The sequence below is a fragment of the Melospiza georgiana genome, chromosome 2 (assembly GCF_028018845.1).
Source record: "Melospiza georgiana isolate bMelGeo1 chromosome 2, bMelGeo1.pri, whole genome shotgun sequence".
Lineage (NCBI taxonomy): Eukaryota > Metazoa > Chordata > Aves > Passeriformes > Passerellidae > Melospiza > Melospiza georgiana.
This window is the reverse complement of record NC_080431.1, coordinates 112,964,978-112,980,899: the sequence shown is the minus strand read 5'-3', so window position 1 is coordinate 112,980,899 and position 15,922 is coordinate 112,964,978. Positions and strand designations below refer to the sequence as shown.

At 36.9% G+C, this 15,922-nt stretch overlaps 1 protein-coding gene across 7 annotated transcripts in view; it reads left to right on the top strand.

Moving 5' to 3' along the window:
• Nucleotides 1-15,922, top strand: part of CASK (calcium/calmodulin dependent serine protein kinase) — a 185,383-nt gene that overhangs the window by 135,503 nt on the left and 33,958 nt on the right. For all 7 annotated transcript variants that reach the window (XM_058018749.1, XM_058018750.1, XM_058018745.1 and 4 more), the window contains 2 exons: nucleotides 13,621-13,698; nucleotides 15,016-15,096. In XM_058018749.1, the coding sequence (XP_057874732.1) occupies nucleotides 13,621-13,698; nucleotides 15,016-15,096 (159 nt within the window). The remainder of the gene's footprint in view (nucleotides 1-13,620; nucleotides 13,699-15,015; nucleotides 15,097-15,922) is intronic.

Genomic DNA, 15,922 nt, shown 5'->3' with positions numbered 1-15,922 from the left:
TGCTCAGTTAATATGAACAAGAAATAAAAAATCTGGAGAGGAGTAGAATAAAATGAGTGTAGTAAGAACCAAAATACTTGTGTCACTCATGCAGAAAGGTTTTAGATATTTATTAACCATTATTGTGTTATCTTATAACTTCTTGGGCTTTGATAAACCACATGGCCTTAGTTTCAGTATTTTTCAGGGTAATAGGTCTGCCAGACATTAACTCATGCTTCTGCAATGCTTTTGCTTTTTTCTGCTCTTGACAGTACCAGTCAGGTTCCTGGTACTTCATTCATGACCTGGTAATGCTGTAATGATATATTGTAGCTTTTCAAATAAGAAAAACCAGCAGTGAAGTTGTAGAATTTTCACATTCTTCATCAGTTATTCTCATAAACAGAGAGGGATGCAGGTAATTGCACCTTATAAAGATATCTGTGAGAACAAAATGACATCAAAAAGCATTTTTCTTTCATTATGCTATGTGGAAGGGCAATGATAGAATCCTCCCAAGGATACTTTGGTTAGAAAAATACAAACTAAAATTGTGAAACAATGCAGTGTCCTGAAATAAGTCTTTTAAAGCCTGAAGCAAGTTTCAGTGTTATTTGGAAGGGTAGCTTTTTCATGTCAGTAACTTACATGTGGGAGATTGATTTTTGGTTTTGTATCAATAGTATTCCAATTTTTTTCCCAGGAAAAAATCACCAGTTGTACTTGGATGAAGTTCTGCCAGGGAAATATTTTATTCCTCTCAGAGAATTTGGGGTTACTGAAGCCTCCAGACCAAGTAACCCATAAACCATTATATCCCACTAAGTAGGAATTTTCTATTCTGTTGTGAAGTTGTGGCTGTCACTTTGCATTAAATACTCTTCCTCTTCTGTGGCCATTTTCCACAGTTAAATTTGTTCTCGTGTTCCTACTCTTTCTCAAGAGTTATCCTTATTTTTAGATTAAGCACATGATGGTAGATCATGCCTGCTGCTGAAATATCTTATTTTGCCTCTGAAATAACTTTTTCTGAAGGCCAAGAAGGAAAGAACAATCATTTTGTTAAGGCTGCAAGTTACCCATCTGTTGGGTTTTTTTCAGATTACAAAATAGAAATCTTCTTTCTCAGTAATTCATTAACTTGGGTGTTATGAGGACAGGCACCTCTGAAGGCCACAAAAGGCATCATCCTATTGATTCTTTTTAATTGATTAATTTGTTTAGGTAACTGTCTTAAGGCTCTCTTCTGATTTACTTGGTGGCCAAAAGTGTTCAAAACAAGGGGAAGAAATGTGCCAACTGCTTAGAAAGTAGTTAATCACTCTCAGCCAAATTCTGCAATACAGAAGCATATCCTGATGTGGGTTTATTGAATAGTTTCATTGTGTGTTTTTTCATCATTTTATAGAATCCTATTATTTGTGTTGAGTGGGTTTTTTTCCTGCACAGAAGTTTCACATTTCATTTTTAAAAACTTAATTGTGTTTGCTGCAGAGAGTAAAGGCCCTTCTAGAAACAGCTATATAGAAATATTTACTGCCTAGAAAACATTTATTGTTTATTGATTGAATTTTTTTGTTGGTTTTTTGTTTAAGTAAAAGAGTAACTTTGGTTTGGACAGATTTTTCTTTTCTCCTGCTCTGTTCATCTCTGATGATCAAAATTTTGGTGAATGCTGTAGGACATTTCTCTGTGTCACTTAGAAATGTCTGGATTTATGACTATATGAAGCTTTATAGACTGTTTCATTCCAGCATCCAATTTAGATGATAAAGAATGCAGTACAGTATATAAATAACTTTATGGAAAAACAGAGTTAAATTTAAGTAGTGAACGCAGTTTTTTATTACCATGGACAGATTTTTAGAAGCCTTATCAAATGCTTGAATTCAATTCTTTTTTATTGACTTTCATGAAAGGCATCCTGGGAGACACTGCTGTCCTGTGTTAGCAGGACTGATAAAGAAGCTGGAAAGAATTGTAAAGAGGTTACTAATTTTGGAGGTCTTTTACTTCAATTATTATTTGTTAAAGTCTAGCGGGCTTCAAGGCTGTGCTTAGGGGGGGTAGAGTTTTATCCATGGTGTTTTATCCATGATGTTTCATCTCTGTCAGTGCATCAAAGGGATTCTGCTCAGATGGAAACCCAGGAGCTGCTGCTTGGTGCAGCTGCCTGCCCTGAAGGAGATGAGAGAAATCATTCTCCTGTGCTTTGGTCACCTCTGCAGGGCCCTGGCTGGGCTGACTCTGAATGCACATGTCCCTCAATTTACAAGTGAGATTTTCACCCAGCAGGAGAACAATATCAGCTTTTGTGTGGCTGGGGCCTCTCTGCTGGCTTTGTCTGCATCTGTCTGTCCCAAGGCAGAGATAGTTCTCTAGGCTGATCTCTTTTGGCAGTGAATTTTAAAAGTTTGTTACAAATTTTCATAGAGGGAATCATTGAGGTAAGTGTTGTTATTTCTGTGATAAAAATGTTACAAGCTTTCAAGAAAGTTTATTTTACTTTTTGCTGGATTAACACATTACACACATATGGTTTTAACTAAATGAGGATAAATAAATTTTGCACTGGCCATTTGTATCATCTCTATGTGTGCAGCCACTTCTTTCTTTTTTTAGTTTAATTTATATTCACAGTGCATATATTTAAGGCATGCTGATTTCTCAAGAGAATCTCACTTCTGTGTCTGCTATCCTTTGCTGCTCATGGTTGTGTTTCACAGGAACCTGCATCTGTGCACACTTGAGAGTTTCCTTAGGATTTCTTTTGAACTCTGTCATCCAAACAGATTTGGTCCTGAAGTCCAGACTTTTAAGGAAACATATTTTCTCTTTTGCTAAAATGAATGTTGTTGGAACCTCAGTTTAGCTTCTTAGATGTTTGGCTAAAGCTTTCTGCTGGGTTTATTTTGGTTTGTTCTGTTTACCCTCCCAGGCTGGATGTTGGCACAGTAAATTTGAATGTCCTTTGTAAAAGTTGCAGTTATTCAGCAGTGTCCAGGCAGGGCTGATACTATAGTCCTCTGCTTGACAATGTTTTAAACTCTCTATGTATTTATTCCTGATCTGCTCTTTTTTCAGCAAAGTGTATTATTTTAACAATTTTAATATATACTTTATAATTTTAAAAAGAGGGGGGAACAAAAAACTTTTAGATTTTTCTCTTCAGGTTGCTTTCATTTCCTTTTTTCTTTTATTTTAAATTGTGAATAGTCTGGTGGAATATCTATCATATGATGTAGAAATTAAAACTAGCCGATAGGTATAAAAAGCTTAAATATTTTCCTAGATCATCCAGTTTTACTGTGTTTTGATGTGAATAGAATGATTTTATATGTGAATCACATAGTGTGGTGTGAGTTTTTTTGGATGCTCATTGGTCCTTACCCTCTTGAATACTGATTTTGTTAGCACTTATAGGAGGAACATGTTTTAGTGAAACCTGAATGCTTCTCTTTTGCAAAAACAGACCACAAAGTGTGTTATGGATGCCTTGCTTAAAAGCCCTCAGAGCATGTTATGCTTAAGTGAAATATTACCTAATCATTTTTAAAACGCATTGTTTTCATATTTTTAATTGTCCTTTATTTCATATCATTGTAAGACAAAAACACATGGAAAATATTTGTTTAAAAAAAATACCAGAAGAAAGTATGTTGGCAGGAAGGCACCTTGCTATTTGGGGAATCAAGTCTGGCTTTTATCCCAGAGCAAGGCAGCGTGCTCAGCCCAGGAGTGGGAGGGACTGTCCCACACTGCAGTGGGAGCTCCTTTCCCAGCACTGAGACAGAACAATGGCCAAGCCTTAGGGAGAGCTGGGGAGGATTCCTTCAGCAGGTGGGCTGGATCATCACCACCAGAGCAGTGCATTTGTTCTCCAACAGGTAACTTCTCTGGAAGCTCTGTCTGAAAGAACACAAAAAGCAGAAGCTGTCCTGGAATTCCTTCTGCATTATTTCATAATCATTCTCTAAAATACTTTCAATTTTCATCTTCCATTGTACCTTTGCATTTCATATTCTCTGCTGCTGGAATAGGTGGATCACTTTGCCACTCAGCATCCTCTCATTGTTTTCTTGTTCTTCCTGTTCCTCTGCCTTACAAATGAAATGGGGAATTTTTTTTATATTTAGTCTTCAGAGCAGAAGGCACTGTTCCACATTTTTATAATATGTAATCCTGATAAGTGAGTGAATCTCTTAAACCCAAGGCTAATACAAATAGGAGCCAACAGTTACTTTTTTATTAATTGAGAGTAATTTTTGAGAAATTTATGTATCCACCACTTTCCAACAATGCAAAATTCTGGCTCAGTTTTCATGATACTGTGAGAGTTACTTTGTTATGCTTAACCTGTTTTCTTTTTCACTAATATTCTGTCATTTTGAATATTTATAAGCTTGATACTGATGTGGTGAATTCTCAAGTGAAATTCAGCTTGATAATGTATTTTAAATAGGAATTTCAGTATGTAGCCCGTTCTTCTTGGCCTGATGTCATCTCCCCTCTGTCATTGTGTCTGTGTGCACCAACATCTCTTACTCCAAAATCCACAAATTCTTTTTTTATGTGGAACTAAAAATTCCCATTATTTCAGTCTGTTTTTAAGTTACTGGGCCCTGATACATCAAAGAACAATAGCATTGTGTTCCTGACACTTGTGAAATATTTAATTAACTTCATTGATATTGTCTTGAGATAAAGAGGATCACCTTCATATTTAACTTTCTACATTTTCTTCACTTCTTGTGTTGTGTGCAGTTCAAGTTTCTTTTTAACCATGAGGGCTACCTGTTGTGTTTGGGATTTTTTTCCTTATAAACCTTCAGATTCTTGGGTTTATTGTTTCTCCTAGAGTTTGGGATCTGCTCTGAGAAATGACATAAATAAGGAAATGCTGCAGCACCTGGGCTGCAAATCTTGAATAATGCTTCAACTTCTTAGTGTTGGGAGCTTAACTTTGCAGTGATACTTCAGTCTGCACTTAGTTTGCATTCAAAAACCCAAAGGCAATGTATAAACAGCCCAGTGAGCTCTGCCTCTGTCTCTGAATTCAGTCAGTCCTCTCTGCCTCCTTCTTCCAGTCCTTCAGGTTCTTGGCTGGGGTCTGGTGACTGTTCTAGGTGCTGGTGATCTCATTGCAGTGTATTTTTATGTATTTTTATTCTCAGAAAATTGATACAGAATTTTCCTTGCAGAAAAATTCATGTGAATAGGGAGAAACAAGAATAGTTGTGAATTCCAGCATTAGCACCTCCTGGGGCAAGGTATGCTCCACATCACAAAGCAGGGGAGGAGCTGTGTTCTTGTTGGTTATTGTGGATTTTACTGGTTTTATGGGTTCTGTATCCCCCTGGAATGAGGTTTGTGGTCATTAGCATTTTCTCTTCGGGGTGATGGTCCAACCCTGTCAAGGTACTTTGGCCAACAGGTTTGGGAATGAAGCCCAAATTCAGGCCTAACCCAACTCTGTTAGTTCCTGTTCTTGGTTATTAAAGTCCTTATTGAAAGGTGGGGGAAAGACAGGAGCAAAGGTTATTCTGTGGGGTGTAGCAAGGTGTTTTCCATGGAATAAATCTCTTTATAAAGCCCTTTTGTACTGAGGGAGTTGTTTTTCCTGGTGCTTATTGAATCGTTGAGGTTGGAAAAAATCTTTAAGTTCATCTAGTCCAGCTGTAAACCCAACACTGCCAAGTGCACCCCTTTACCAGGCAGCCTGTTCCAGTGCTTGATAACCCTTTTGGTGAAAAATTTCCCTAATATCTAATCTAAAACCTTCCCTAGCACAACTTCAGGTTATTTGCTCTTGACCTATCCCTTGTTACTTGGTAGAGGAGATCAACCCCCAGCCTGCTCCTCCTTTGAGTGAGTTATAGAGAGTGATAAGGTCTCCTCTGAGCCTCCTTTTCTCCAGACTGAACACCCCAAGTTCTCTGCTCCCTCTGTTTATACTTCTGTTCCAGACCCTTTATCTTAAACTCCCTCCAGCACTTCAATGTCTTTTACATTTACTTTTATCTGATCAGCTGCATGGTGTCATCTCTAAAAAGTGCTCTGCCTTGGTTTTTTTAAGATCAGCTTCCATTATATCCAGTGCAGTAAAAAAGAAGAAAAAAAAAGTGACTGTTATTGAAATAATGGGATTTTTGTGTCTTTGAAGTCACTAATATGGCAGAGTACTTTGGGAAATACTGTTCTAAGCCTAAGTTTTTCCCAACACTACTACTGGTACATTCCAGAGTGACAGTTTTGCTTTTTTTAAATGGGACCTTTGAATTTTGGTTTTCCAACTGCTGTGCTGGTTTTGTTGGTACTGCCATGTGCAAATCAGTACCTTTATCTCATCCTAGTTTGGCATATTTCATCTTTGCAAAAGATGTTGAAACATTTGCAGTGTGAACAGAATAAAGTCTGGTTATGTCTGTGTACTGTCTGGCATGTCTTCAACATCTGCTGTCACTGGTGGAGAACTGCAGCTTCTACAGTCAATAACATTTTTATGATGAGTATTAATGTGGGTTTTCCTTAAAATAGGAGACAAATTACTAGGTTAGAGTCCTGCTTTGTAAGGAATTAAAATGCTGTCAGACACCAGTGTCTGAGTTCATCATACATGAATGAGGCATTTAGGGACACCTGAAATTAAATAGAAGAAAATAATGTCTGCTGTGGTTTTGAGGAGTAGCATAACCATAACCAGTAGCATACCATATCAGTATTTCTGTGAGACAACTTGAAATAAATAAATATTAATCCTTTTGGTAACTGTGAAGCAAATCCAGAGGCAGAATTCAAAAAGTCAATTGTGGGGGAAGAAATGCACACACCTGGAGTTTTATTCTGTACAAGTATAGTGCTTTCCTTGGCTCTTTTGCCTCTGAAGAGGTAAGGCTTAGATTTCACAGAGTAAGTGCATAGCACTTGATAATCTCTGCTAAAAAGAAATATGTTCCACAACAGAGCTAAAATTTGTTTGTAGCTCATTTACATTGAAGGTAGAACCTTCAACCCTTGCAAAGAAATAGAATATACAAGTCAGATACTACTGAATATCTGTGGGGTCTGAACCAATGTAAGCAGAAATGTGTCCTTGAATCTGTTTGTCACTGTATCAGTGTGTGGAGCTGCAGGGGTTTGTGTAGTCTTTGTTTCAGACTAAACTTTGTGTGATTTCCCCACAGTTCATGACTGCCTGCAGTTTTGCTACAGCATTATAACCTTTTGAGAGAATTTAAACTTGGATACATTTTCACTTCTTAAGGTTTTGATCAAAAGATATACAACAAGTGTGCCAACACTTAGCTACATAACAGGATGAAAAACCTTTTCAGTGTTCTTTCCCTGAACCTTCTGGTTCCCCTCATGTCTCCAAGCATACAAAATATTTCAGTGGAAGATATCCTTGATAAAATATTGGCTGGTAATGTCTAATGTCTCCCTGCTGCTGACACAGGTGAAGGGCTGTGTGCTTTCCTTACAGCTCTCATGTCACCAGATTGCCTCTGTCAGACCCTGGGAAGGCAGTGAAGAGCATTTTTTCTGGGATCCTTTTTACCCTTTGGATCACTACAAAGGCAATATATGCCCAGTCTTTGGCTGTGGCTAGGGGATGTGTTTTCCTTCTCAAAGGAGGCTAAAATCATTTCAGGGTTCCACCTTGACTAAAGGGAACTGTATCTTTCACCTGTCAATTGTGTTCATCCTCAGTAAAATAAACCTTCATAATTTGTGTTTTACCAAGATGTTGTTCTGTCAGCTCTTCCTGTCTGACAGGCAGTTTGTCCATACAACACATTGAAGGGTCAGGAATTTTATTCTATCAATTCTTGAAGTAAATCAGTTCATGTATCTCCTTCTTCTCCCGTAGCAAGGCACTGACTCCTAAGAAGCAGGTATTATCTTCTGTGCCTCAGAAATGTGGTCATTAACAACCTGTTAATACACATTAAACATTCTCCAGTTGGCATTTAGCTTCAGTGACGTGCCAGGATTTCAGGGTTTGTGCAGTGAAGTTTGTCATTCCCACTCCTTACAATACACTTGTTTGCCAGTCACACACAGTGGGAACTGAGCTAATGCTCAGAGAAAAATGGTTCTGTCCAGTTGAGTTTCTCTCCTCTGTTCTTGCCTTCAAAAAGTTACATTTTGTTTTATAACAAAACAAGTGAAGAAGCCCAGATAAGGAATTATAAAAAAAAAAAAAAAGAATGCACCTTCCTGAAATTGCATAGGACTGACTGAGTTTAGCTGCTATCATTTTCTCCTACATGTAGTAGGTAAAGGTGTAAGAAAATCTGATTTTATGTTTATTTCTGATGCAGGTATCACCAAGTGTCACTCTGTTCTAAAAGACACATTATGAGTATGTAGGAATATAGGTGACTTCTTAAAACAAGGTACAGTTGGCCTGCTTTTTGCAGATAAAAGTTCCTCTTTTAAAATTTGAAGAAGAGTATGTATTTCTGTTCTGTCATGTGAATGATCAAACTTAAAATTGAAATTCAGGGTCCAATTGCTACTGCAACATTTTTTACTGGAAGGATTATTCATGTGTTGCTTGAATGTGAATATGCACAGAGGAATTGAGTATTTCAAATCTGCATAACCCTTGTCAGGGTTACTGAAAGTCTCAGTGCTTCAAGCTGCAGTGTTGGCAGCTGCCAGTTCTGGGGCATGACAGAAACAAACACCTGTTCAGACAGAATTCATGTTCTGCTTCAGACTGTCTTCTGTGAACACTCCGTCAGAGAATCTTGTTTTTAGCTGATAAACTGCTTCCTGAACCCTTTTGTTGAATTGGTTTTGTTTGAATTGCTCAGCATTTCACTGGGTGAGGACCTGGCATGCAGATGTTGATTATGCTCCTCTTCTACAGTGAGTATCACAGAAAAATATTTGAAGCTGTAGCCAAAATGCTCTAGCAGGCACAAATTAGAGTCTGAAAGATGCTTTGGACTTTGATACAGGATGGAACTATAACCTGTTCTGTAGAATTATGCTGGGAAGCAAATGTTAGGTCTGATGCTGAAATGGTAAAAATTAACTTCATGCACAGTCCTTAATAGTGGAGAACAGAGGGTTGGAAAGAGTAAACTCTTTAAACAAAGATAAAGCCTCTGCTGTGACCTTGCTACTCTGTGTTTTCCAGTAAGTTATTAGCTTGAGGGATGTGTTTCCTTGAGAGCTTAGAATCCCAGGAAAAGAGGCACCCATGGGAACATTATAATATTTTGCATGGAAAGGAGATGTGAAACAGAACTGGCAGAAGAAGGAATTATGTGATCTAGCATAAATCTCATTGGCCCTTTAATTTTAGCCATTCTTTGATACTTCTTCTTGTAAGTATTATTTATTCAGTGGGTCATGAATTTCTTTCAGTCTCAGAGCACATAAAACCTCTGGGGTGGATGGAGAATCAGGACAGGGAACTGTGGGAGGTAACAAAGCAAAACCTCTCTTTGTTAGTAAATGCTGCTGTGCAAGGGGCAGCACCTCTAGACAAGATGTTTTTAGATGGCCCCAAAACCTAAAAGTGATGAAAAACAACCCTCTAATATCACTGTGTTGCCTGTGGTTAATCTGTTGAGAAAGTGAAATATATAAGGACATACTGTAATGATTATTTTTAGATGTTTCAGTGTTTAATATTTGAGGTTGGCAGCCAATTACCTGATCTGAATTGCAACTGGATCCCCACAAAATGTGTGTTTGTATTGAATGATCAGGAGGCTTTATGCTCTAGCAGTTCAGTAGCTCTTGTTTTAAGAAGTTTCTCACTTGCCCCACGGGAACTTTGAGGTTTGGGTAGCTAAAATAGTGATTTCATTGTGATCTGATCTTTATTACCTTCAGGATCAGACCAGGTGGTGAAGATGCATTTCTGCTACTTGTGAAATATCTAAATTTTTCAGTGTGACATTGAATGGGAGTTGCATTGGAGCAGTATTCTGACTCCTCTTGCAGGAAATGGTTAAAAAGGAATTTCTGCACATCTGAAAAAGTAGTCAGAAGAGCAGAGTTTGTTGTTTTGTCTCGACTGCCTGATTGTGGATTAGGCTTTGGGCTGTCTGCTTTAAATATCAGAAGAGAGGAGCTCCCTTTGTACAGGCAGAAGACAAAAAGTCTTGACACTGCAAAAGCTGGTGAACTGATAGCAACTCAACTTGTGGGTATTCTCTTCAGACCTTTTGTGTTCTAGCATGCAAAATTTAAATCAAAACTTGTTGTTTTGATAAGCAGTACTATACTGTTTATTAACTATAATGTGTTTGTTATATCAAATTTATTAATACATCAGTTGGGATTGTTTATCTTGTCAAGAGCAAGCTCTCAATTTCAATTTTCTTTCTACGAAGTGCAGAATAATTGATGCTGAGGAGTGAGAGTGACTTACAAAGTATTCAAAAGTCTGAAAATGCCAAAAGTTACATATGCTGTGTCATTTTACTTTTTTTTTTAATTATTATAAATTTTTAATTTATATGTTTATGCTTATTACTGAGTGGAATTCTTGGAGGTTGAGTTTCTGGGCTGAGGGGGCAGAGTTATTTGCTGGAAAATAGAGACTCTCAGCAAAAAGAAAGCCATGATTAGGGCACACATTTTGTCCTGCTGTAAGTCTGTTGTTATTGCATAGAAAAGTTTTCTGCAGAGAGCAGTGAAGAATGAGCCAGTTCATTCTTCTCTACAAGAAACCACCTTTGGTGTGCTCCCTGTAGAACTTACATTTTTAGGGTTGCTGAAAGGAGGCAGCATTGTGAACAGGATGGGTTTCTGTGATGGAAATGTTGTAGCTAACTGCACAAAGTAATGTGTTCTCTACCACAGGGAGCATACAGAGCCTGGCTGAATATAATTAATGTTCACTTTAATCTCTGATGTGTACAAACAGGTATTATTCAAAGTTTTCTTATACACTCTTTTAAAACACTCATGTAAATGTGTGTTAGATTCTTACATCCAAGGGAGCAAATATTCTTTTTAATGTCTGAATGAAACCTTTACATTAAAATGCTTTCACATATTAATTATGCAAGCTGTAAATTCCTTAATTCTAAATTGCTTTTGCTATAGCTAGTATTTAAGTGTAAAAATATTGAAAAATATTGCAAAACCAGTCTTCTTTCAAAGATTGCAAGGGAGGTAGAACTGCTTCACCAGTTCTGGTGCATTAGTGCACGTTATAAGCTTTGCTCCTCTTGCCTCTTGTAAAAAAAAATCCATGAACTAACTTAAATTAGAGTATGCCATTTCAAAATGAAGAGATCTCCTCATGCAAGTGAATCTACCAAATTCACATCCATTCTCTGGGTGAGGCCATCTTCTAGATCCACAATTAATAGATCCCTTGCCTTGGGTAGTATATCATCCTTAAACCTTAATGTAGATATGAAGGTTTTTCTTTTAATTGCTGTCAGAGTTCCTCCTGATAGTTTGGTGCCTTCAGAGCAAACCTCAGTAAGCAGAAATCCTGGAAGATGAAATTTAAGTGCCGTGCCTCAGCATGAAGGCACTGTGGAAAAATGAATGCACTCTTGTTTAGTCTGAACTTTGCCTTGATTTTTTTTTCTAAACATTCTTTGAGGAGCTCTGCTCCCGAATTTTCTTTTTGCCTCCTTCCTAATCTCAGAAGATAACTCTCCCATGTTAGTGGGGGAAAAATTGTTTCTGTAAACTGCTGGTTGTTTTGGGTCACAGTAACGAGGGAAATCAGCAACTTCAGACACTTAGCTTCTCCACCATTGCTAGAAATAACTAATAAAAATGTTTTCAAGGTAGCTTTTCTGTAATTTCATTACTCTTAAGAAGGAAAAAAAAAATCAGTAATATTCATGGTGGGTGTCATGCATTTTCTGCTGTGCTTTGGTCAGGACACAGTGCTCAGTGCAGATTGTTAACAGGCATAGAAGGGTACTTTGTAATTTGCAAGTGCTGGAGTTTGGGTAGATTTTGTTAATTTATTTAAGAAAAGGTAAAACAAATGATTGTGTGCACAAATAAAATGTCTCCTGAACTACAAACTAGCAGAAGGGTTTTATCACAAAGCTTTCAAGGCTGCTTAAACTGTGGAGTTTAGTGGTGTTTTGGCAGCACAAGCTGAAGTTGTTGCATTGGAAGAAACTGATTTATCTTGACTTTTCTACTTTTCTTTCCCCAAGAGAGTGGTGTAACTGTCCTGCAGGGAATGTTTTTTTGGAAGTGACACTGTTTGCTGGTTTTGTGCTTATTTATGTATGGGCTTGAAATGTTCAACATGTTTGTTAAATTGTTAACCGAGGGAAGTGATGGTGATGGTTGGGTTGCATTTATGGCAGTTTATCTATCTAAAACTGAGTGGTATTTCATGTTGTGTGAGAAAGAGAAGAGGGCAGCTCTGTGTCCTGGCAGGATTCCCTTTTTCAAACATCCAAGGCCATTCTGAGCCAAACAGTGGAGCTGAGAACTTCCAGAGGAAACTCCTGAGCACTCCTTGCTGAGCAGCCTGAATGGTGATTTCTTATCTTATCACCTCATCCTTGGCAGTGTCAGGGTTTGCTGAAGGTTTTAGAGTCACTTTCGTATTTTGAATGCTTTTTTATGTCCGTTATTTTGAATTTCAGTTAAATTTTGAGTGTTTCCAAAGTTGAGAGATTCCCCAACTTCCCTGGGCAACTTGTTGCAGTGTTTCACCACCCTTGTTGTGATAAAAATTTCTCTAATTCTCTAAAACTGTTATTTGTGCTTTTTTTCTGTCTTATATATCAAAGAAATAATCTAACATAATTAGGAAATATTTACAGACATGACCATCTTTATATCACTTGAATTGTAAGCCAAAAGGATTTAATTGAAAATACTGCTTATCACAGTACCTGTTTATTCTTAAGTATACATTTTTTCTTTTAAAACATGCACAGTGTGTTAGGTTTGTATGAGGAAGAGCCTGCAATGTCTTATCTCTAATTTGAAACTTCAAGAAAGATCTTTCTTCTGTTGTGCTTTGCATAGTTGAATGGTTCTTAAAAGGGTATTTTTAAAAAAATAATTAATGTGGAAGGTTTGCAGTAGCCTGTTTAAATACAATGACTTCTGTCTAACAGAAAGTCCTAGTAAAATAAGGTTACCCTTTTTTATGAGTGCTCATTCTTGGAAAGTTTGTTTTTCTGTTCTCAGAGTATTTGGCTTTTGTAATGTTCTGTCTTCAAGAGCATTTTGCCATATTCCAAGGTTTGTTTAAATTACTGCTCAGAATGTTTGATTTATTGAGAAAAGTGAGATATGCAGATTAACTTGATTTTATAGCAGAATGTTTGGTTTATAGCATTTATTCAAGATTCATAGGGTCACTTCTAGTAGAAGAATATAGTTTCTGTAAATCTGTGGCAAAAGCATGGGAGGTTTGCAGAAGCCCTTAACCTCTTGAACTTTCCCATGTCATCCTATGAACTCTGAATCTATGGCACTGCTCAAATCAGGAAATGTTTAAAAATGAAAAGCCAAAACCCTAGGCTGCTAGATTTTGTATACAGAACATCTGGGGCTTTTGCAGTTTAACAATCATCCTAATCCTGGTAACATCAGCAGGCTATTGTAAACACTTATTAATTTATGTAAAGTAGCATATGATTTCAGTAGTTTGTTTTCTTGTTATTTCAGCTTTATGACAAAATAAACACAAAATCTTCACCACAAATCAGGAATCCTCCAAGTGATGCTGTACAGAGAGCCAAAGAGGTAATGGCTTTAAAGTATGTTTTTTCTACTTTGAAAGGTTGATTGTATTTAAACTGTAACTTACTTTTCTTCATTAAGATGTGTATTCTGGCTCATTATCTGAATTATTTCTGGAATATTACCATTGCTTACCCAAGTTACGTAAACAAGTTGCATAAACTTGCAGAATTCCATTATTTGTGTAAGGATTATGAATATTACTCAGTTTAATCATTTAACCTTTTCTTCAACTGTAGTGATGTTAAAAAGAACATTCCTGCTGGGTAATTGCAGAATCTTTCATGTTCAGGTTATTTATCTGCACCAGAAATCTGATGTTTATAAAATCTAGTCACAAAAAGAAATATTTTGAGGTGTCAGCTTTTTAAATTGAAAAAAACTCAAGTTTATCATAGATAAGTCTAAGAAGAGCAGACTTGGAAATTGCAGAGAAGGTGGCCCACTAAGACCAAAGATAGACCCAGATGTTCTTAATTCTTGTACCTTACAAATAGTGTGTTATTTGCTTATTTATGGCAGGTAATAAAAAACCCAGACCCATATTGTATTATGTATTATCTGTAAAAATTCGTGCAGTTGTTCGGGGTTACATCATAGGAAGACTGGTTTTTGTCCTATTAGAGGAGGAAGACTTTAAAACTCTATGTAATAACTAAAGTCACACTGATAGATGCCCTCAAGTCCTGTTCTGCAAAATTTGCTGTCAGTTTATCCTGGAGGTGCTTCCAGAAGCAAAATACTCTGCTTTCATTTTCCAACTAGCTGCATGTGAAAAATAAGGTGTAATAATCAGGTTGCAGGCAAATGAGTTAAATCTTCTTTACTCCTCCTTCCCTAGTGATAAAGTGACTCAGATTTTATAAAATCTGGAGCTTGGAGGTGGGGTAGCAGATTGCCCACCTAGACTTGGTGTGTTTAACACTTGATTTTGGAGTGTTTTTAATTCTGCTTGTAAATCATTTGTTTTAATAAATTGAGACCATGTAAGAAAGCACAACTGGTGGAGGTCTTGCTTGTCACCTGCTTGCACTCCATTCCTGTCCCCATGTATTAAGCTGTTGGAGGAATGCTGTCGATCTAACAAACAAAAATCCTTCAAATTTCTGCTTTGATGTTTCAGAGAAAACATTGAAACAAGGTATTTTATTCTCTTGGGGCAGCTGGGTAGGGGCACATTCTCTTAAACCCTTCCCTGTATCAGAAATGTTGGTGTGTATAATCATTTGGGGATATTCTGACTGAGCAGTGAGGGGTTTAGTTTCTTCAATAGCTTTAAAAGAAAATTACTATGGGACATTTCTGCTGCTTATTTTGCAGGTATTGGAAGAAATTTCATGTTACCCAGAGAACAATGATGCAAAGGAGCTAAAGCGTATTTTAACACAACCTCATTTCATGGTAAGCAGATCTTACTCTTGTTTGTGGTTTTTTTCTATTTTTTTAATATTCTTTATGTTAGAAAACTTCAGTAAATTCTCAAAATCTGCAAGGGATGGAACTGCATACAATACATCTGTTAATAAGTATTTCTAACCTGCTGCTCTGGCAAAAGAATTGGCAAAAGAATCAGTATTGGTCCTCATTACTGTGTAATTATGGAGCAGTTTCACTGTATTTTTGGAGGTTTGTGTTGTACATGGAAAGAAGAATGAATCCTTCTGGATGTCTCTAGATAGAGCTGGGATCCTCCTTTTTCTTTTTCCAAAGGTCTTCTTAGGATAAAGATGTGTGAATTCATTGCAAGACGTGTGAATTCACAGCACTTACTGTGTCTGTTTCCCAAATCTGATTTGAGGGCAAAAATTGTCCTAAATTCAGGGATGTTACTGCTTTGTAACTTGGTTCAAGTTGCTGCAGTCTACTAATTTGAAGGATTTCTTTTGTTTATGCTGTAAGTGAAGTTCATAAATTGAGAAATAAACATGTTTGCTTAAATCTGCTATACTATTGTCAGGTTAAAATCAAGAATTTTACTTTCCCTACTCAGCTTCATTTGGAATCTTCATTTTATTTACTTTTTTTTGTGTGTAATTACCCCACAGTATTGCTAAAACATTAAGCACTGTTGAGAAAGAGCATTTTTAAAGGATAAATTATTTTCAGAGTGGGTATCAACAAAAGTGATTGTGGTATATAGAAATTTCATATATCAAATTAAGTGACAGGAAAATTGAGTTGAAAATCCTCTTTTTTAGGTATCTCTGTTCCCTGATATGATCACAAA